This window comes from Herpailurus yagouaroundi, unplaced genomic scaffold (assembly GCF_014898765.1).
Source record: "Herpailurus yagouaroundi ecotype Mexico unplaced genomic scaffold, PumYag 160, whole genome shotgun sequence".
In the NCBI taxonomy this organism is placed as follows: Eukaryota; Metazoa; Chordata; class Mammalia; order Carnivora; family Felidae; genus Herpailurus; species Herpailurus yagouaroundi.
In genome coordinates, this window is record NW_024412401.1 from 36,928,066 (window position 1) to 36,951,042 (window position 22,977).

The 22,977-nt window shown below is 40.9% G+C and overlaps 2 protein-coding genes across 4 annotated transcripts in view; one reads left to right on the plus strand and one right to left on the minus strand.

Moving 5' to 3' along the window:
- FKBP15 (FKBP prolyl isomerase family member 15) overlaps positions 1 to 22,079 on the minus strand; it is a 55,406-nt gene extending 33,327 nt beyond the window's left edge. For all 3 annotated transcript variants that reach the window (XM_040481996.1, XM_040481995.1, XM_040481994.1), the window contains exons 1-7: positions 21,946 to 22,079; positions 14,796 to 14,911; positions 7,485 to 7,569; positions 6,967 to 7,036; positions 3,138 to 3,212; positions 2,711 to 2,809; positions 14 to 163 (exon numbers count right to left, since the gene is read on the minus strand). In XM_040481996.1, coding sequence (XP_040337930.1) covers positions 14 to 163; positions 2,711 to 2,809; positions 3,138 to 3,212; positions 6,967 to 7,036; positions 7,485 to 7,569; positions 14,796 to 14,911; positions 21,946 to 21,998 — 648 coding nt within the window. In that variant the 5' untranslated portion in view covers positions 21,999 to 22,079. The remainder of the gene's footprint in view (positions 1 to 13; positions 164 to 2,710; positions 2,810 to 3,137; positions 3,213 to 6,966; positions 7,037 to 7,484; positions 7,570 to 14,795; positions 14,912 to 21,945) is intronic.
- Positions 22,073 to 22,977, plus strand: part of SLC31A1 (solute carrier family 31 member 1) — a 41,991-nt gene continuing 41,086 nt past the window's right edge. Inside the window, exons 1-2 of the mRNA XM_040481177.1 lie at positions 22,073 to 22,118; positions 22,187 to 22,436. Coding sequence (XP_040337111.1) covers positions 22,073 to 22,118; positions 22,187 to 22,436 — 296 coding nt within the window. The remainder of the gene's footprint in view (positions 22,119 to 22,186; positions 22,437 to 22,977) is intronic.

Consider the following 22,977-nt stretch of genomic DNA (forward strand, 5'->3'; position numbering starts at 1 on the left):
TACATTTCCTTACCTGGCCCAGCACATGATTCTGCAAGAGCCAGCTGGTATAGGCCACTTCCAAAGAATCTCCAACTTCTACAGCAGGGCCCTCCACTACAACGAGGTCCTGGCAGAGCACTGCATCTAGGGAGGGGGTGCTATTGCACTTGGCAATGCACACCTGTGAGACGAAATCAAAGCAGCATAAACTTAGTTAGAGCTCAGGAAATATTATCGTTAATGCTCTTTTCTAAACAGTGCTGTCCACTAACAAAACTGATTATGTGTTTAGGAATAAACCACTCTGAAGTCAGTAATCCTGCCAGGAATCAAAGTGCTTAAGAGTAAGGCTTTGGAGTCAGACTGTCTGGGTACAGATCTGGGCAACTGCCACTTAATAACTTATGGCCTCAGCCAAATAACTTAACTTCTGTGAACCTTATTTCATACAGGTTATTTTGTAAAATGGAGATAAAAACTCTGCAGTTAAGTTATACAACTTAGTTAATACAAATACAGTATTTGTATCTGTAGTTACTATCTGTAGTTGTGTCTGGAGTATCTGTAGTTAATACAAACACAGCACTTGGCACAGTGCCTGGCAAAGAACAGTAAGTACACAAAAAGCATTAGCTAGCATTACTCTGATGATTTTACTATTTCAGTGTTCAGGAACCTAGGAAAGAAAGGAGGGCTTCTAAAACACTTTCAAAAGGCATTTCTAAAGACAAACTAGAAAAAAGGCCATTTACAAAATCATGCTGCATTCCCAGAATTTGCATCTTCACTACTTACAGATTTAGTCATATTATCTTAGCACAAATCTTAGACAAAAGAGTCAGACACATCTTCATGAATAATTATGGTCATTTTAAAACATGATACACATGAAAAATTTGCTACTCATTTTCTTAAAAGAAAGGTTTTATGGGGTACCTGGGTGGCTCAGTCAATTAAGCATCCGACTTTTGATCTTGGCTCAGGTCATAATCTCATGGTTGGTGAGTTTGAGCCTTGCATCAGGCTCTGCACTGTTAGTGCTGAGCCTGCTTGGGATTCTCTCTCTCTCCCTCTGCCCCTCCCTGCTCACTCAGTCTCTCTCTCTCTCAAAATAAATAAATAGAGTTAAAAAACAAGATTTCATAATTGCAATCAATTACAATGAGACATCATTTTTTACCAAGCAAACCAGACTAAAAGAAAAAGGTGATTTCTAAATGTTGGCAAAGGTACAGTGAGAGAACAGATATGAATGTGAAATATTATAATCTCTCTGAAAAGCAGTATGCCAAATTGTCTATAGAACCAAAAAATATTTGGACTCTTTGACACAATCTTCCACATCTAGAAATCTAGCGCAAGTAAATAATCAGGAAAAAAAAAAGAAGACACAGACTTATATACAACAATGCCTGCTACAGTATCATGTCAGACTGAAAACAACCTAAATGTCTAAAAGTAAGGGAATGGTTAAACAAATTCAAGAACATTCATACTATGCAGCTTTCAACAATGTTTCCAAATAACTTTTCATGAGGTGGGGAAAAACCCATTATACATTGTTAAAAAAAATAAACAAGGGGCGCCTGGGTGGCGCAGTCGGTTAAGCGTCTGACTTCAGCCAGGTCACGATCTCGCGGTCCGTGAGCTCGAGCCCCGCGTCAGGCTCTGGGCTGATGGCTCAGAGCCTGGAGCCTGTTTCCGATTCTGTGTCTCCCTCTCTCTCTGCCCCTCCCCCGTTCATGCTCTGTCTCTCTCTGTCCCAAAAAAAAAAAAAAAAAAGTTGAAAAAAAAAATAAGCAAAATATTGAACTCTTGAAGGAGTATGCCTATTTACATATATTACCCATAGAAAAAGGGAAACAGGGGCCTGGGTGGCTCAGTCTGTTAAGCTTCTGACTTAGTTTCAGCTCAGGTCATGAGCTCATAGTTCGTGAATTTGAGCCCCGCATTGGGCTCCGTGCTGGCAGTGCAGAAACTGCTTGGGATTCCCTCTCTCCCTGCCCTTCCCTCCCTCACACTCTCTCTCTCAAAATAAATAAATAAACTTAAAAATAAATAAATAAGGGGCGCCTGGGTGGCTCAGTCAGTTAAGCATCTGACTTCAGCTCAGGTCATGATCTCACAGTTCATGGTTTTGAGCCCCACATCAGGCTCATGTCAGCTGACAGCTGAGAGCCTGCTTCGGATTCTGTGTCTGCCTCTCTCTCTGCCCCTTCCCATTTGCACTCTCTCAAAAAGAAATTAAAATGGTAAAAAAAAAAAAAAAACCTTATAAATAAATACATAATTTTTTTTTTTTAAGAAAAAAGAAACCTAACATTAATAGTGGCTCCTTCGGGCACTAAGATTTCAAGTGACTTTTTAAAAAATGCTTTTCTAAATTTTCTACAAGGATCATATAACATTATAAAAGTTCTTTTGAAACACTATTTTTGAAAGATAGTTTTATTTATCCCTTAAAATAATTTATAAAGTGAAAAATGTTTGAAAGAAGTTTGCATTAAGCCTTTTTGCTCTGAAAGTCACACTTTCAAGCAATTTCGATAAACATTCCTATTACTTCTCTGAGCCACAATAAGCTCAAGTGACAAATTTAGTGGGGTTTTTTTTTTATGCTTGTCACTAACAACACATAGCAGGTTATAAGTTTTCCATATAGTTTCCTAAATCAAGAGAAATCCAAACTAGTGTTTGGCTTTTCCCAGTAAGAATAAGATGGTTTTACCTGTTTATTGAACTCCACAGCAGCCTTTTCCGACTCAAACATGACGGACCAGTTTTGTCTCTGGTCATCATAAAAGGTGCTATAGTTATTGGGCCGAACCTGGGGAAAGGACAGATACTAGGATAACCCAACCACAGGTAGCGCAGTGCATCATCTGGCTGCCTAAACTCACTGAGAAGGGCCTTGACTGAAGTGGACCCAAAGAGACATAGGGAACTTTCTTCTTCCCTCCTGCCCTCCACCAACCACCCTTGGTCCATTTCCCAGAAGGCAGGCAAGAGACTTTTTTGACAGGCTCTGTTAAGACATCCACACAGACGTCCAGGGGCTGAAATAGTAGATCTAATTCCTACCAGGTACGCACAGACCAATCTCTCCTATAAACCCTTCCCAAAGGAGCTAATGATTCCAACATGGGAAGTCTTACCATGAGCTCAAAGTTCAGATGAATCCTGGCAACAGTAACTGGCTGTTGCTGACTGATATAAAGAAGAATCCTATACTGTATTCAAGTAAAGATAGGCAGAAAAAAAAGAGAACGGAAGTTAAAAGGCAATACAAAATCAGCAGTAAGATGTCAGGGGCTGTGCTTCAAAGAGGCATGAAACTCAAAACTCAGTTGATTGCTGAAAGCTTCGATTTTAAATTATATCCATTTTAATTGCTTCTCATTTTGGCCTTATTCTTTTACTGTAATTAGCAATGTCTTTATTTTGTCGGTGTTTCCATTGGTATGAGGGGTGACAAGAGATCTACAAATGGCCAACAGGTGCATGGAAAGATGCTCCACATCATTAGTCATTAGGGAGATGCAAATTAAAACCACAAAAAAGTACCACTTCACACCAACTAGAATGGCCATTTTTAAAAAAGGAAAAATAATGAAACAGTGGCAAGGTATTGGAGAAATTGGAACCCTCACATACTGCTTGTGAAAATGTAAAACAGTACAGTTGCTGTGGAAACAGTCTGGCAGCTCCTCAAAAAGCTAAACAGAATCACCATAAGACACAGCAATTTCACCTTTAGCGCATCCCCCAAAGAGCTGAAAATAGATAATCACCAATGTTTACTGTACCATTATTCATGACAGTTGAAAGGGAGAAACTACCAAAAATGTCGATCAACTGATGAATGGATAAACAAAATGTGTTACCTACATACAATGGAATATTATCCAGCCCTGAAAAGGCATGAAATCCTGATAACATGCTACAACACGGATAAATCTTGAGAACATTACACTAATTGAAATAAGCCAGACATAAAAGGACAAATGACAAATATTGTATGATTCCACTTATATGAAATATCTAGAATAGACAAATTCATAGAGACGATGTAAATTAGAGGGATGCCAGGTTGGCTCAGTTAAGTGTCCGACTCTTGGTTTAAGCTTAGGTCATGATCTCACAGTGTGTGAGATCAAGCCCGTCAGGCTCTGCACTGACAGCACAGAGCATGCTTGGGATTCTCTCTCCCTCTCTCTCTCTCTCTGCCCCTCCCTCTTCCTCCCTGTCTCTTAAAATAAATAAGTATTAAAAAAAGGAAAAGATTAAAGATTACCAGGGGATATGGGAAGGGAGAATGGGAAGTTTGTTTAAAGGTGACAGAGTTTTTTGTTTGGAGTAATGAAAAAGTAGAAATAGACAGTGGTGAACACTGCTCAGTATCATGAATGTACTTAATGCTATTGAACTGTGCACTTAAAAATGGTTAAAACGGCAAATATTTTCTTTTTTAATTTTTGTAATTTTATTTATTTTCACAGAGAGAAAGACAGAGCGAGCAGGGGAGGGGCAGACAGAGAGAGAGAGAGAGAGAGAGAGAGAGAGAGAGAGAGAGAGAGAGAATTCCAAGCAGGCTCCACTCTCAGCACAGAGCCTGACACGGGGTTGGAACCCACAAACTGCGAGTTCATGACCTGAGCCAAAACCAAGGGTCAGACACTTAACTGAGACTGAGCCACCCAGGTGCTCCTGAAAATATTTTGTTTCATTTATATTTACCACCCCGCCCCCCCCCCATACACACAAAATCATAGTTAAGCAAATAATTACAATTCAATTCCAGAGGGGAGGGAAGAACTTGGGGGCTCACATACAATCTGGTACCAGAAAGTACTTTCCTTATCCTGTGTTAGGCAGATAGAGTGAGGGGCTGATCACCTCAATCCAATCCAATTATAGGCTGAACTGGTTAGGGAAGATTCATAGATTTATCAAGAGTTGATCTACTTCTGGGTTGTCTCTATCTCAAGCATTATCTTCCCTGACTTTTGATTAAGAACCTAGAAGGTCTCTGACTCCTTGGTCCTGAAAGTTCTGCCCATCAGACATTCTGAGCTGGGTTCTCCTCCCCCTTAAGTTCAAAATCTAGCAAATGTATTGAGATGAAAGTTGTTGCTTGCTGCTTATTACAGGTACTCCCCCTACAGTAGGACTTTATCTCCTATGCACCACAAGATGACAGAAGTTTCCCTCTGCCTTTCTGGCACAGCCCCTGGACTTCCACGCCACCCCAGAATTCTGCAAATGTCCCATTGGGAAAAACTAATCTTGTGTTTGGAGCTCCTCTAGCTTCTGGCAGTATCTCTTTCCCCCAAGAGGTCTCTCTGATTGGGCCATACCTGATGCTTGGTCCACCCCTAGGCACATCAGCAAAAGAACCAAGAGAAGGAAATACTTGGCTCATAGGCTTTTCCCTGTTTGAAATTTTAGTTCCTCTAGTCCACATCTTTTCTAGAGCTCTCCAGTGAATTTTAAAATATAATATTTGCAATTTATCTGCTTTTTTACAATTGTTGCAGTGGGAATTGCTGCTTGCCATAACCTACTGCATCTTATCGGGGCTGAAGGCTGGTGGAGTCTCAATACCAGATTTTTAAAATCCAATGGCAACTCCTAATGAATTAATACATCTGGATAATAATCATGGATGGTTATTACATAACCAAATCAGGGATAGTTAGACACTATGTACCTCTGGATGAGAGAATGAAAGATTTAAGGGACATGGTAGCCAACTACAATGTATGGACCTTATTAGATCCTGATTAAAACAAACTAAAAAAAAAAAAAAATAGAGAGAGAATCAGGTAAATCTGAACACTAGCTGGTAGTGAATGAGATCAAAAAATTATTGTGGGTTTTTTTAGGTGATAATTGAATAATGGTTATGTTAGGAAAAAGATCTTGGGATGTATACTAAAGTATTTACAGGTAAAATTGTATGCTGGAGATGTAGTCAAAATAAGACTAAGAAGAAGGAAGACAGGCTGGAATTAAGATGAACTAAGAAGAGGGGAGCGTGAGTGGCTCAGTCAGTTGAGTGTCTGACTCTTGGTTTCCGCTCAGGTCATGATCTCATGGTTGTGACACTGTCCATGGAGCCTGCTTGGTATTCTCTCTCTCCCTGTGCCCCGTCCTAGCATGCGCTCTTTCTCTCTCTCAAGATAAATAAATAAACATTTAAAAAAAGAAAACGATGGAACAAGATTAATAACTGTTAGAACCTAGTAATGGGTTTCTGGGGGTTCATTATTCTAGTCCCACGATTTTTAGGTGGGTTTCCAAATTTCCAGTTAGACTTTTTTGTTTGTTTTTAATACAAATGAGTGTTGTCTATTACATTAGTTACCTGAACAGGCCATCTTATCTAGGTCTCTGAGTGTCTCAGGAGCATGGCCCTTAGTTCACTGGACCTCTGAAATTCCATAATTTCTTAGGCTGCTCTCACCAACGTTTAAAATGTTCTGGAGCAGAACTTGAAGCTAGAGACAACCCACACAAGGAAATCAAGTCTCGGGGCTGCTAGCCATATCTTCTTTTTGATCCAAACCAATAGTATTCTGTGTGATCAACTACCCAACTCATTGTCAAACTTTCAAAGGATAAACACCAGTCATTAATTCAGGTGTAAAGACAGAATGCTCTAAGTAGAACACTAAGTGTTGTTCATTACCTAACAAAGGATTGTCCTTAGTAAATGGTTTACTCTAAAACTCTCCAAAGTCTTAAGCTAGTTCCTAACACAAAGGTCAAACTTAAAAGACTGAATGGTTGCTTTGTTTTAATGCACAATAGTAAGCAAGACAGGACTATAACTATTACTATGTACCTTGTATTAAAAATCCACATTCAATACAAACAAACAATCATTCTAATCCTCTGATACGTGAGACACTGGGCAAGCGTAGGTACAAACCAGCTCAACAGTATGATCTGGGACACCTGAAAACACACAAGAGTTCTCACCTCTCTGGCTGTGTGGTTCCCCAGGACTGCAGCACCAAACTTGCCCTGCTTTACATACTGACCATTTGTGCTAGAGAAGCAAGAAAAATAACAGGTATTACTAATAATTCTTTAAACTCAGCTTTCTCTTCTGCCATGTAGAAGTGGGGAATCTAGTCATTCAGTCTCAAGAAGACAACACAGGTGAGCAGTTCGTAATTTAAAGCTCTTCTACAACTTCTTTACTCTCTAAATATCTATTCATAATATCTCAGTGAAGTGGCTTTCTTTCAGCACTTAAGAAGGCAGTTGTTGAGGGTACAAGCACTTCTTAGTACACAAGGTATACAAGATAATGGCTTTTCAGGGTTTTACATACCGAATTCTCGAACTGAAATGTTCAAAAGCATTACTGATACTTTGCCTGTGGAAGGACTGTGCAGCCTAACTGCAGTTTATTTCACAATGAACAGAGGCTTATTGAGAAAAGATGGGCACCTAACCCCAACTGCAGAGAGCACTCCTTCTCAGCTACTTACTATCGATACGCATGGACTGCTGTTGCAACCAATACGGTGGAAGTGCCTGTTGTACTGGGTGCTGGTTTTGGTGTTGCCGGATTTCCTGAAGATGAAGAAAAAAACAAAAGATGTCATTCATGTCTTTGCTGAAACTGATTTTAACCACTAAAGCGGCTTCAAAATTCTTGTTTACATTTTACAGTTAAGTGGTACAGTGCTTTCATGACCATTAGCCTTATCTGATCTGCAAAACAACCCTATGACCTCATCTGGGGATGAGGACACTGAGGCTCTAAGCACCCCAGTGTCTTACACAATGATAGCAGCAAGCCTAGGACTAGAATCCAGGACTCTGCCTCCACTCCAAACACAGCAAGGTCCTATCCCATCTACTTTCTTTTCTCCAATATTTGGCCAGCTATAATAAGCATAAATAAAGTTATTTCTCCTGCCCTTATTTTGGGGTAGAAAATTTATGATGATATTCAGGTCATATCCATTACTTAATTTTTGCAGGGTACAGGGTAACATTAGTGTTTTAAAACAGTATATTTAGGGGTGCCTGGGTGACTCAGTCGGTTAAGCATCTGACTTCAGCTCAGGTCATGATCACATAGTTTGTGAGTTCAAGCCCAGCGTTGGACTCTGTGCTGACACCTCAGAGCCTGAAGCCTGCTTCAGATTCTGTGTCTCACTCTTTCCCTGCCCCTCCTCTGCTCACGCTCGGTCTCTCAAAAATAAACATTAAAAAAATTTTTTTAAATAAAACAGTATATTAAGAGAAAATTGCATATTTACACTCACCACATAAATGTGGGGAGAACACTGGGAAAGACAAGAAACCAAGAACTTACTTTCAAAAGTATCCTTGCTTGATTTCTTTCTTTCTTTTTGTATTGTTAAAAAGATGGCAAGCTTAAAATGGAGTCACTTATGCTAAAGCCCCAGGGCACCGAACGGAGACTAACTCATAGTTTTGGCTCTCCCTGAAACGGAATCTTAAACCAGTTAATCAGGAATTCCCAGCTCAGCACAAGTCAGACAATCTGCATAATAGACCCCTGCCACCCACTAAAGGAAAGTAATCCTGCAATAGCGATCTTGCTTTTTTGCCTCCTGTAACTTCCTCGTTCCTACTTCCTTCTCTCCGTAAGAGTCCTTTTTCTTCAGCTCCTCAGAGCTCTTTTCTATCTGCTAGATTGGAGGCTGCCCAATTTATGAATCACTGAATAAAGTCAGGAAGATCTTTAAAATTTATTCAGTTGAATTTTGTTTTTTAACAATAACGACACATCTTTTTTTCTGATTATAGAATGCATGTACTCTGTAATATGCAAAACTTGGCAAATACAGAAATGGAAAAAGAAGATAAAAATGACCTGTAGTCTCACCAGTTAAAAATAAAAGTTCATAATTTGATGTATTTATTCCTAGTTCCTTTTTCAAGACAGTTTTTCTATATTTTTTTAAACAAAATTAATACTCCAATTTGACAATCTCCTTTTCTTACTTAGTATTAGTATTTCTTTTAAAGCATTCTCCAAAACAAAGATAAAATAATCCTAAAAATACTTTTTGGTGGTTACATAAAATACTACGTTATGACTCTACCAGAACCTATTCAATGTCTTATTAGTTGACATTTCTTTGGACTGTTTCCAATTTTCCTCTATTATAAATAATGCTATGGTGATCATCCTGAAAACACATTTTGTATGTACCACTAATTACTTTCTTAGAACAAATTCTTACAACTGGAATTATGGAGTGAAGAAGTGTAAAACATTTAAAGGTTTGTTACGTCCTGCCCAAATGCCTTACTGCATCAGTTTACACCCTTACCAGCAGTGCGAATATGCCAGCTTTGCACCCCTGCTAACAAGAGGGGGCTGTTTTTTTTAAATCTTTACCAACGAAGCTGGGCAATAGAAAAAGGGAAATACCACGTCATTGTTGTTTTCATTTGCATTTATTGATTACAATGAAGCAGAGATGGAATATTTTCTAGATTTGTAATGGTCATTTGTTTTGTTTAGATGAATTGCCACTTACATTGTTTGCTTACTGTCCTGTTATTCATGTTTTCCTTATTATTTTGTAAAAACCTACAACATAGTTGTTAATTCAACCACTACTGTCCAGTTGTATGTAACACTACAATAATATTTTTCTCTTGATAAGCTGTAAGAAAAAAAGTAACTAAGGTCAGAGGCAGGTTATTAGGACAAGTATGAAATGCTGAGAAAAATTACTGTCTGCCCAAGATCAGCCTAGCATCCTCCTTTAGGATAGAAGCTTAGTTCAGCTTCTCCCACAATACTCTTCTGGTTGTCTAATGTGCTGGAAAGGGAAGGTTGTTCACGGAGTTGCTAGAAGGTAAGTCAGGTGCTCACAATCGTGGGATCTTATTGGCTCAGCACTTCCTCCTCTCTGAAATCAGTACTGCAGATTCTTGACAAGGACTGACAAGGACTTTTAATATGTACTTTCAAATCTTTTTTTTTTTTTTTTTGAGTAAAGTTTTCTTAAACTATAGTTTCTAAGGTCTGTTCTTTCCCCCCTTTTTTTCCTTCCTGTGTACACACACACTCTCACTCTCTCTCTCTCTCTCTCTCTACGTATTGGATCTTCTTTGCCATCTTTAATATTTATCACACTTTCTTTTGGAACATTTTTATCTCTCAAATTTTTTATTGTTTAAAAATGTCCTTCTGTTAACCTTCTGTTTCTCTTCAGGCATGATCTGCTCTTTGTATTCATTCTTGTGTTCCTGCTCGTTTAGCCTTCGTTTCTGAAATAATTCTTATGTCTCTAATTCTTGCCTGAGTCTTGTCACTTACTTCTGAGATTTTCTAATTCTCATTTCATGTCTTACATTACTTTCTTAAACAGGTGGTGGTAGTTTTTGAGAAACATTCTCACAGAATCTCTACAGCTCTCACTGTACGGATTATTCTGTTTCTTGCTCTCTTCTTATAATTTTACATGGAGTTGGATTCTGCTAAGTTCCTACTGCTCATTTTAACGTGAAATCTGCTTTTCTGAATTTTTAGAAGGAGATAGGGTTCAAGTGGCTTTCCTAACTTCATAGAGCTCCCTCTTCTGTTGCTTTTGCAGAGTTAAAAAATATGGTGGCTCCCTCCTGAGACTTCCTGATTCTATTTCTATCCCTACTTTTATTTTTATTTATTTAAAAAATTTTTTAATTTTATTATTTTAATTTACAACCAAATTAGTTAGCATATAGTGCAACAATGATTTCAGTAGATTCCTTAGTGCCCCTTACCCGTTTAGCCCATCCCCCACCCCACAACGCCTCCAGTAACCCTCAGTTTGTTCTCCATATTTATGAGTCTCTTCTGTTTTGTCCCCCTCCCTGTTTTTATATTTTTGTTTCCCTTCCCTTATGTTCACCTGTTTTGTCTCTTAAAGTCCTCATATGAGTGAAGTCATATGATATTTGTCTTTCTCTGACTAATGTCGCTTAGCATAATACCCTCCAGTTCCATCCACGTAGTTGTAAATAGCAAGATTTCATTCTTTTTGATTGCCGAATAATACTCCATTGTGTGTGTGTGTGTGTGTGTGTGTATATATATATATATATATATATATATATATATATACACCACATTTTCTTTATCCATTCGCCCATCAATGGACATTTGGGCTCTTTCCTTACTTTGGCTATTGTTGATAGTGCTGCTATAAACATCGGGGTGCATGTGTCCCTTCGAAACAGCATACCTGTATCCCCTGGATAAATACCTACTAGTGCAATTGCTGGGTTGAAGGGTAGTTCTATTTTTAGTTTTTTGGGGAACCTCCATACTGTTTTCCAGAGAGGCTGCACCAGCTTGCATTCCCACCAACAATTCAAAAGAGATCCTTTTTCTCCACATCCTTGCCAACATCTGTTGTTGCCTGAATTGTTAATGTTAGCCATTCTGACAGGTATCTCTTTGTGGTTTTGATCTGTATTTCCCTGATGATGAGTGATGTTGAGCATTTTTTCATGTGTCGGTTGGCCATCTGGATGTCTTCATTGGAGAAGTGTCTATTCATGTCTTTTGCCCATTTCTTCACTGGATTATTTGTTTTTTGCATGTCGGGTTTGATAAGTTCTTTACAGATTTTGGATACTAACCCTTTATCTAATATGTTGTTTGCAGATATCTTCTCCCATTCCGTTGGTTGCCTTTTAGTTGTGCTGATTGTTTCCCTCGCTGTGCAGAAGCTTTTTATTTTGATGAGGTCCCAATAGTTCATTTTTGCTTTTGTTTCCCTTGCCTCTGGAGACGTGTTGAGTAAGAAGTTGCCGTGACCAAGGTCAAAGAGGTTTTTGCCTACTTTCTCCTCGAGGATTTTGATGGCTTCCTGCGTTACATTTAGGTCTTTCATCCATTTTGAGTTTATTTTTGTGTATGTGTAAGAAAGTAGTCCAGGCATTCTTCTGCAAGTCGCTGTCCAATTTTCCCAGCACCACTTGCCGAAAAGACTGTCTTTATTCCATTGGATATTCTTTTCTTCTTTGTCAAAGATTAGTTGGCCATACATTTGTGGGTCCATTTCTGGGTTCTCTATTCTGTTCCATTGATCTGAGTGTCTGTTTTTGTGCCATATTATTTTTTAATTTGAGAGAGAGAGAGAGCACAAGTGGGGAGAGGGGCAGAGGAGGAGAGGGAGGGGGAGGGGAAAGGGGAGGGGGGAGAAAGAGAGGGAGAGGGAGATGGGGAGAGAGACAGACAGAAAATCTCAAGCAGGCTCCATGCTCAGTGTGGAGCCTGACTCAGGGCTCAATCTCACAACCCTGGGACATGACCTGAGTTGAAATCAAGAGTAGAAGGCTCAACCGAGTCACCCAGGTGCCTCATCCCTACACTTTTTTTTTTTTTTTTCTAATTTTTTTGGGGGGGGTTATTTATTTTTGAACAAGAGAGAGAGAGACAGAGCACGAGTGGGGAAGGAGCAGGGAGAAGAAGACACAGAATCTGAAGCAGGCTCCAGGCTCTGAGCTGTCAGGACTGAGTCTGATGCAGGGCTTGAATTCATTAACTGTGAGATCATGATCTGAGCCCAATGTGACCACTTCACCAAGTGAGCCACCCTGGCGCCCCACCCCATCCCTACTTTTATTTGGATCTTCTCTTCTTCACTTCTAATATATCCCTATCTTCTTCAATTTTAATTCCACTCCCAGAAGGTTCTTTTCAGTGTGGGGGCCTGTCCTGGAAGGCCACACTAGGGGGTGAGTGTCAAAAGTTCATAGGAGCAGGGCACCTGGCTGGCTCAGTTGGTAGAGACTGTGACTCTTGATCTCAGGGTCATGAGTTCAAGCCCCACGCTGGGCATGGAGCCTACTTCTAAAAAGAAAAAAAAAAAAAAAAAAATAGCTCATAGGAGTGAGACTACTCTAGCTCTTCCAGTCCCCGTTATCAACCCCTTGTACTTAGCCACAATTAGAGTGGGCAAAACGCCTTCCAGTTTCAGCTTGGCCTGCCATATTTTCCAAGAACATTTGGTGGCTACTTGGGGTTCTCCCATTTTCTGATGGAGATATCCCACCACTACCCTGTATGCTCCCACGCAAATGCTGATACTACACAGCCTTGTGGCTTGTCCAGACCTTCTTATGTTTTGGGATATTCATGAAGATACCTTTTCAACAGGTGTTGTTGTAAATGTTATCCATAGGTTTGTCTTTTGTATCTGATGTTTTTACATTCAGATCTGAAGAGACTCAAGAACTGTATTGCAGCCACCTTCCCCACAAAGACTTCTTATACAAATATCCCTTGAACAGACAGGGTCTCCTGTCTTGCTACTTTATTTTTGTAAGTGCCTGCATATGACTGTATAGGTAATTTTTAAGCTGAAATGCCTCTATAATTTCCCTTTAAAAGTGTAATTAGCTCATAGTTGTTGTTTTCTGATTTTTTTTTCTTTTTTCAACGTTTATTTTATTTTTGGGACAGAGAGAGACAGAGCATGAACGGGGGAGGGGCAGAGAGAGAGGGAGACACAGAATCGGAAACAGGCTCCAGGCTCTGAGCCATCAGCCCAGAGCCCGATGCGGGGCTCGAACTCACGGACCGCGAGATCGTGACCTGGCTGAAGTCGGACGCTTAACCGACTGCGCCACCCAGGCGCCCCTGTTGTTTTCTGATTAAAACAAAATCAAGTTACCTCATTGGGTGGGGACTGGGGTTGTTTATTTTAATCCACATCCATTAACTCAACTACTTTAAATTGAGTCAGAATCACACTGCTGATGAAGAGATATGCCAGAGGAAATGTAGAGGCATAGCCTACTAGAAATCTGGCCAGGTGATGGCTTGGAGAACAGGACCAGAAATCTACACCAAAGATGCTAAAAGTGACAGGTCAGATTTAGAGCAGAGGTCAGCAAACATTTTCTGTACAGGGCCAACCAGTAAATAGTTTAGGCTTATGGGCCATATGATATCCGTTGCAATTCTTCAAAACCCTCAATATCCCAACAACATCCTCAGTGCCAGCATTGTGCCTAGTATGTAAAAGGCACTCAATACTTTCATCTTCATTCAGGAAACACTTAATTTAATGTCCCTTACCATCTGTTCTGCTTAGGGTTATTTCTATTGGTCCTTCATTCCTCTTCAGGTTCTTACTCAAAGAAAGCAAAGTATAGAGGAAGAGCTTTGGAGTGAATCAGGTTAGGGTTCAAATTTCAATTATGTCACTTACTGCTGTAGGACCTTGATGGAGTCCCTAAACCTCTCTGAGCCTCTAAACTGGGGGTAGTCTTACCTATTTCACAGCACTGTTGAGATAAATAAACAAGGCAATCTATGTAAAGCATCTGAGACCAGACACACAGCAGGCATTTTAGAAATATTAGTTGCCCTTTTCTCTCCTTTCATTCAACAAATGTTCATTCAATGCGTCTCCATCACGATGAAGGGTACGGGGGATATAGCACTGAGCACCACTGTCTAATTGGGAAAAATTCACTGTCAGGATACATCTAACCTATCCAGGTAAAAGAAGTGAAAAGCAGCTCTTCCTTTTCACCAAAACATTGGACCGTGCCTCAGGCACATTAGAGTGCCTCAGGCAGTTTTAGAGAGTGCTGTTCACAGGAGGTAAGAGTTTGCCTGAGACCTCCCTCCATTAACTTCCGACAAAGGACACACTCTGTCTAGCTGCTGGAATTCGATCTCAGAGCTTAGAGAGAGAATGCACCGCTGGCGGTGAGCTTGGCCAGACTGATTGAGGCATGTCACTTTTGGAAGGCTGTTCATCCTTCCAACTAACCTGTTAGGGGCCAATCGTAACCTCATAACTTACCTGTTGCTGCTGTTCCCTGGCCTTTCTTAGGCTGCTTTGGGGCTGTGTACTGGAAGAATTCATTTCCGTGGCCAGCAGATGCCTGATCCAGGCCAAAAAGAGAGGCCAATCTGGCACTGTTAGTAGAAAATGAAAATGACATTTCATTTGACATATCTCAAACCCGGAATCATTATGAAAGCTGCTCACCTCCAACTTTGAACGAATACCTCCTTGAATGTATATCCCACCATTCAATACTGGAAGTGACAGCTAAGTGTCTTCAAAATCAAGATTGTATTTCTGATCTGAACAGCATCAGCTGACCTTGCCTGTCCTCAGGACTTTGATCAAGGCATTTCTTCTTTTTGGACCTCAGTTTCTCTGTATGTAAATTGAGGTGATTGGTCTAGATGCTCTCTGTGGTCTCTTCAAACCATAAATTCTTGCCTTTAGCAAGTCATAGTTTCCTACCTTTTACTAATTTATTACACTGAAATAAAATTGTACTCCATACTTACTCCTAGTTAACATAGAAGAGTTTATGCACAAATAAGTGACAAAAAAAGAATGTCCTTGTTATCTTTAGTATGGGTATTGGATTTGCTGTTTTAATTTTGCAGGTATGTTTTTTTCAAGGGAAAGACAGAAATGTCATGTAAACTATGTTTCCATAGATGCTCTAAAGGCCAGCCTTGATGACTGCAAAACCAATCCAAAAGCCAGGTCAACCCAATTATCTTTCAAATCCATTTTATTTTCTATTAATTTTCTTAGATAAACTCTATATAGACTTAAGGGCATAAGTTTCTTGTAAATTATTATTTTTTCTACTTCTAAAGTATTCTCAAATGTACACATTTCTCTCTGGTAGCAAGAATGGGCTTGCGGGGCGCCTGGGTGGCTCAGTCGGTTGGCTGACCGACTTCAGCTCAGGTCACGATGTCGCGGTCCGCGAGTTCGAGCCCCGCGTTGGGCTCTGGGCTGATGGCTCAGAGCCTGGAGCCTGCTTCTGATTCTGTGTTTCCCTCTCTCTCTGCCCCTCCCCCGTTCATGCTGTGTCTCTCTCTGTCTCAAAAATAAATAAACGTTAAAAAAAAAATTAAAAAAAAAAAAAAAAAGAATGGGCTTGCTAACTCTGGACTTGAGTCTATGTTTATAATTATGGGAAGTCATCATGGCACTAATTACGTTTTAAAAATAAATGCTGGCCAATGCATTTAGTTGTCAAAGTCTTTATCTAGCCTTAGTTTCATACTCCTTTTCTTTTCTCATCAAAAACAGTAACACACAGCAGTTATACTATATTAATATATTTTAATAAAAAGGGATCTTTTGTTGTTAAAGTATTTCTTTTATGAACTATGGCATCAAACACCTACTTTTACAATAATAATAATGGGCACATGGCAGTCTAGTAGAAATCTGATTGCCTGATTTCAAATCCAGGCTCTTTCACTTTATAGTTATGTGATCCTGGGCAACTCACCTCTCTGACCCTTAATTTTCCATGTGTAAAATGGGTATAATAGTAAAAACCACCTAATTGACCGGTGGGGAGAAGAAAATATGATAATGTATATTTATACTTAGTTTGGTACCTGGCATAGAGTATGTATTTCAGATATATGTGCATATTTCCTGTTACCTAAAAATGTTGCTTGAGGAGCACCTGGGTGGCTGTCAGTTAAGTGTCTGACTCATTTCAGTTATGATCTCAGGCTTCGTGGGTTCAAGTCCCATGTTGGGCTCTGTGCTGTTAGCATGGAACCTGCTTGGGGTTCTCTCTTCCTCTCTGCCCTTCCCCCACCTTTCTGTCTCAAGAACAGATAAATAAACTTAAAAAATATATATATTTAAAATGTAATTTGAGGGGCGCCTGGGTGGCTCAGTCGGTTAAGCGTCCGACTTCGGCTCAGGTCATGATCTCACAGTTCATGAGTTCGAGCCCCGCGTCGGGCTCTGTGCTGACAGCTCAGAGCCTGGAGCCTGTTTCAGATTCTGTGTCTCCCTCTCTCCCTCTGCCCCTCCCCTGCTCATGCTCTGTCTCTCTCTGTCTCAAAAATAAATAAACATTAAAAATAATAATAATAAAAATTAAAAAAATAAAATAAAATAAAATAAAATAAAATGTAATTTGAACTCAGATACCCCTGTAAGGGAGAAAGCATGCTCAATCAGGGCACAAACTGACCTGTAACTATAAAATGCTATTAGCATAAATACAAAAATATAGAACTGAAAAAGGTCTCAAAGATCACCTAGGGCAAGCCTAATATTTAATAGACTGGGGTATGGAGAACCAAAGACGAGAAGTGATTTGTCTAAGGTTACACTCCTCACTGGGGGCAGAATCAACATTAGAATCTAGACTTTTCTGTATCCTTTACAGAACCTAAAATACTTTCTGATAATCAAGTTCCATATTTATCTTTTTTTATGCAATTTTTTAATGTTTATTTATTTTTGAGAGAGTACGAGCAGGGGAGGGGCAGAGAGAGAGGGAGCCACAGACTCTGAAGCAAGCTCCAGGCTCTGAGCTGTCAGCACAGAGTTCAATGTGGAGCTCGAACTCACAAACCGCAAGATCATGACCTGAGCCAACGTTGGATGCTTAACCAATGGAGCCACCCAGGTGCCCCTAGATTTCTCTTTTTTCTACCTCTACACTGGTGACTTCTCATTACTATGCTAATCAGATTTGCCTACATATACCTTTTATATAGTCTAAAACATGTATTACATAAAAACAAGTATTTACGTAACTGGCCTCTTAAAAATGCTTTGTGATTATTACTGGATTGGTTTTATTCCACTACTAAACTGGGAGTTTCCTGGGGCAAGAATTGTGCCTTATTCCTATCTGTATTGGATGAAGAGAAGTACCATACACTTAAGCAGACACACATTTCTTCACTTCAAAGTCACCATGGTAGGAAAAGAGCCAAAAAAAAAAAAAACAAGGCAAGCATCCTGATTACTACTTCTAGGTTAAGCATGGGTTTGAAGAGGCCTGGAAACTGGAACACAGATTATCAATCATCTTGACAGCCATCCAAGACACTAATGCTCCCGCTTCTACCAGGCCTGAATATCCTAAATGGAATCAAGGCAAGTCAAAATACATGAAAATTAATAAGCAAGTATATTTACAGCAAATTACAGTTATAAGAGGAAGTGGAAAGCAACTGCAACACCCACTGTCATATGTTCTATTTCCTCAGGAAAAAACAAAGAAGGAATAGATAAATCAGAGGCTGCTGGGAAAACTTATGATATTCTCAATCTTAAATTTGATTTGGTTTTTCTGGTTATTACTGGGAATAAAAATAAGTTATATGTACAACTTTGTTTACTAAGTCTTTTATCATTCAGTTAGCTGCTGTCTACGTTTAAGAGCATAGATAAATGCCCAGAACTAAAATGTTTCATGTCCTTGATGGGCCTACTCAGAAAAGCAGCACAGCTGAGCCACCAAGAACTATCTCCGGCCAGCAATCTGGAAAAGAGCACATGACTGTTTTTATCCTGTCATTTTCAATCAGTAGCAGACTGCTCGCTGCATGAAAGTTGGGAGCTCTAACATTCGTTTATAGACTTCTCCCCAACATTTTCACCTAGTGAAGAATGTGAATTTAAAGTATCTCTTATAGGGGCGCCTGGGTGGCGCAGTCGGTTAAGCGTCCGACTTCAGCCAGGTCACGATCTCGCGGTCCGTGAGTTCAAGCCCCGCGTCAGGCTCTGGGCTGATGGCTCGGAGCCTGGAGCCTGTTTCCGATTCTGTGCCTCCCTCTCTCTCTGCCCCTCCCCCGTTCATGCTCTGTCTCTCTGTCCCAAAAATAAATAAACGTTCAAAAAAAAGAAAATTTAAAGTATCTCTTATAGGGGCACCTGGCTGGCTCAGTTGGTAGAGCATGTGACTCTTGATCTCGAGGTTAGGAGTTTGAGCCCCACTTTGGGTGTAAAGATTACTTAAAAATAAAATCTTAAGGGCGCCTGGGTGGCTCAGTCGGTTGAGTGTCCGACTTCGGCTCAGGTCATGATCTCACAGCTCATGGGTTCGAGCGCTGCGTCGGGCTCTGTGCTGACAGCTCAGAGCCTGGAGCCTGCTTCACATTCTGTGTCTCCCTCGCTCTCTGCCCCTCCCCGACTCACACCCTGTCTCTCTCTCCTTCAAAAATAAATAAGCATTTAAAAAAATAATAAAATTTAAAAAAATAAATAAAATATTTTTAAAAAGTTTTTTTTAAATACCGATTCAAAAGGCTCTTTTCCTCTTTTAAAAAATATATCCTTACTAGTTTTTTTATCCACTTATTCTAGGTTTGGGAGATGTTTGTTACAGTCTTCTTTATTAATGTGTCTATTTGTCCTTTTATATCTTGTAGTTTTGCTTTATGGAAGTTGCTGCTCTACTACAAGAAGCCCTCAGCTTACACAGTTCCTACATGCAGCATCTTCAGTTAGTATGTCTTAATTTAACTAATACCCGTCCCTCAACAGCACAGTGCAAATTTCACTTATAAAGGTATATTAACTGTAAGTAAATGCATAAAGTGCAAACTTTGCAGCTAGCTCTTCAGTCCACAGATCACTACACGACAGACACACGTATGATCAGTGACCAAGCGTGTCATTTCTTTCAGTCTGTTGGTGATTGGATATTGCACACCTGTTTTCCAGTTCAAGAGACAGAGAGCAAAGCATGTGCTTGTGCTGTCTTGTCTCCCAGTGATAAGCTTATGTGACATTTTACAAAAATAGATACTCAAAAGAGGGAATTGGCCAACAAAGATAAAAGTATAGCACAGAAACTAACATGATAATGCTGGAAGTGAAATTTGGGTCATATATAAATGAAGTTATAGAAGAAATGTAAACTGAGGAATTGATACCACTGCTGTTTGAGAGACTCTAGATATAGAGTCAGAGGAATTTAATGAAGGCAAACATCAATATAAGTAAGTGGTTATGACAAATGTCCTGGAAGAAATGACAAGGCAAAAAACTTCATATTAAAGGAACTCTTACAAGTATTGTACAACATTGAAAACACAAAGGATAAAATATCAGAAGCTGATCCAAACTTAGAAACATGACAACTTCCCAAAACAGAAAATTCTAATGCTCACTCCATATCATAAGTTATACAAAGAGAAGGCAAGCACTTGACTTTTTTTCTTGATAAGTTTTTTTTTTTAAAAGAAATAAAACACTAAATCTCAATGTACCAACAGTTTGTTTCAACCAAAAATTTTAAGGGCTGTGAAACAATTATAATCTTTCCCATTGATTATTAAGCTTGCTTTGTACAGTTTCAGCTTGCATGGCCATATTTACAGTAACTCACTACCATGCAAAGTTAAGTTCTCCCCATATTTAGTTCTGATTTCCCTACATGCTTACCGGCCCATTATTGTCTTAGTGGTATCTTGTTGTGATTTTGATTTGTATTTCCCTAATTAACTAATGATGTTGAGCATCTTCTGACATACTTATTGTCAATTTGTACATCTTCTTTGGAGAAATATCTATTCAAATCTTTTGCTCTTTTAAATTGGGTTCATCTTGTTATTTTTTAACTGGATCTAATTGCTAGCTCATCTAATGGGTTTTTTTGTTTTAAATAGGTGACTTAGGCCTAAATCAAAAAGCTGACTATGTCAACAGCAACTGGCTGGGCTATGTAGAAATTTTAGTGTTTTAGGTAGAATAGGGAAAAAGGAACCAAAGCATTGCTTAACTCTTTTTTTTTTTTTAATGTTTATTTATTTTGAGAGAAAGAGAGAGAGATGGACAGAGCGTGAGCAGGGAAGGGGCACGGAGGGAGAAACAGATTCTGAAGCAAGTTCCAGGATCCTAGCTGTCAGCAGAGCCTGATGCAGGGCTTGAACTCACGGACCATGAGATCATGACATGAGCCGAACTTGGACGCTTAACCAACTGAGCCACCTAGGCGCCCCTCAAAGCATTGCTTAACTCTTAAAATAACTGAGGAACTGAAAGAACCCAAAGTGGAACTCAGTGGATGTGGGCCATCCAAAGTGAAAGCAGGGTGGAATGGGGTGGTGAGGGTGAAGAAAGGACTTAAGAGCAGGTAATACAAATTCAGTCACAGTATAAGTCAAAAGATCCTATGGAAGACCAAGACAGCCAGAGTCATTTTATGGTCATTCTTGTACTGAACTCTCCAACAGGAGTAGAAGCACCTTGAGAGCAGGCACAGACGCTTAATCTGTTAGTAGTCAGTAAGATGAGGGGTGTATGTTGATGTATTCATCATTCTCTGTACATTCTTAAATTTGTTAAACACGTGTTCAAAAAAGGCTCTTCAAGGATCAGGACTGGCAGCTCACTTTCAAAGGTCAAGCGGTCTACTGACACAACCTGAGGGAAAAGGCTAAACTGATTATCAGAACCGACAAAATCCTGCCACGTGAAGACTTGTGCCCCAGGCTAACAGACACAATGACTGGGGACAGGGAATAGCAACCGCAGTCTCTTATACTGGTTTTAAGCTCTAGAGTGCAATTTCACAACTAACATTCATTCAACAGGCACTGACGGAGCACACACTACGTACAGTGCTGAGCGCTAGACACAGATGAACGACCTAAGCAGTCCCTGTTCCGTCAGGGTTCATAATCTAATAGGTTCGGTGTTGCAAGGATGGAGGTAATCAGCCTAGCTGTGGGAATAAGGAAGAGAAAGCAATGCATTCTGCTTGGGTCTATAGCGAAAGGACCAAAAGGTGCCATCTGAGCTGGGCCTTGAAGGATGCTGCAGCTGACCCAGAAGGGCCAATTCTGAAGTGTCACTGCCTTGTCCCCTGGGAACAGAAAGTGTCATATCGACCTCAACTGACTCCTATAAAAACCCTGAGGCAGATGTTCTCATCAGTAATCCATTTCACAGAAGGAGAAACTGACCCACAAAGCAAAAGGCGAACCCTAGGGCCATACTGAGTGCCAGGGGACATGCCGGGTCCAGAATCGAGGTGGACAGATACAGCGCAGTTTCGAACTCTGCCGGGATTCTGAAACCTGTAGAGCACCGGAATGTGGCAGGGGTCTGGACCCGGAAGTAGGGAAGAAGTCTGAGAGCGACCCCTCCAACCATTTGCCCGGTTCTCTCAGCCACGCCCTCGGTCCCACGCTTCTCAGTCACTCACCCGCCGCTAGGCGAGAGGAAGTCGGTGTCGTCTTCGTCTCCCGCACCGAACATCGCGGTGCCTTTCACCCAGCCGCAGGGGGGGAAGTCGGAAGGTTTTCGGGGCCTTTCCCCGCTGACGTCGTGAAATGCCGCGGCGGCGTGCTGCTTTCCGGCAGGACGAACTCTCGCACGGTTGATCGGCTGGGAGGGGCCTAGGGGCTGGAGAAGGTGGGGGAAAGGCAAATGGGAGGGTCTCGCAGGCACGCGCGCCCGTGTCGTAAAGCTTCTCCAGCCTGCAGAGGCGGTGAAATTCGCGGGAGCTCCAAAATCCTGCGCAGGGATTGGCCAACGAGGCAGGGGGCGGGGCAGGGGCAGGAATCCGCGGCCTTGGTGGCTGTCGTGGACACGTCGAGCCGGGCATAAGTGGAGGGGGCTTCGGAAGAGTCGTGCGATTGGTGACGGGTTAAGGTTCCAAGAGGGAGGTGCCGGTGGCAAGACTGGATCTGGAAGGTAAGCAACCCACCCCACCCCCCCGCCCTCTCCCACCTTTGGCACAGGAACAGCTCTTTCGCCTCCCGGACAAGGACCCTCCATGCGACTCTAATCTGCTCTGCGAAAGGAGAAAGGGCCCGAGACTGGCAGACTGGAGAACTGCGCTTTCGGTCAGGCCCCACAGTGACATAGGGAGAGTGACCTTGGGGCAGGGTGTTCGGTGCCTCACTTTCCCCGTCTACAAAACGGGCTTGACGTCCCTACCGCTTGTGCCCTGTGGCCGACCTCACTGTTTATTCAAAGGGCTATTTGTCCACTAATTCCATGTGCCGGCTGGTCAAGAAGCTTTTAGACCTCAGAGGTCATCGAATTCAATCCCAGTCCCCTCATAATCCCAGAATTTGCAATAGGGAAACGGAGTAATAAGCCCTTGGATGACTAGTCCTAGGTCACACAGAGTAAAGGGCAGGCAGACTGGGGCTGGATCCCTCCTCCTCTCTTGGTTCAGGAGTTAGCAAGCTGATGGGTGAGCAAGAACCTTATCAGGTTTTTAGCACTG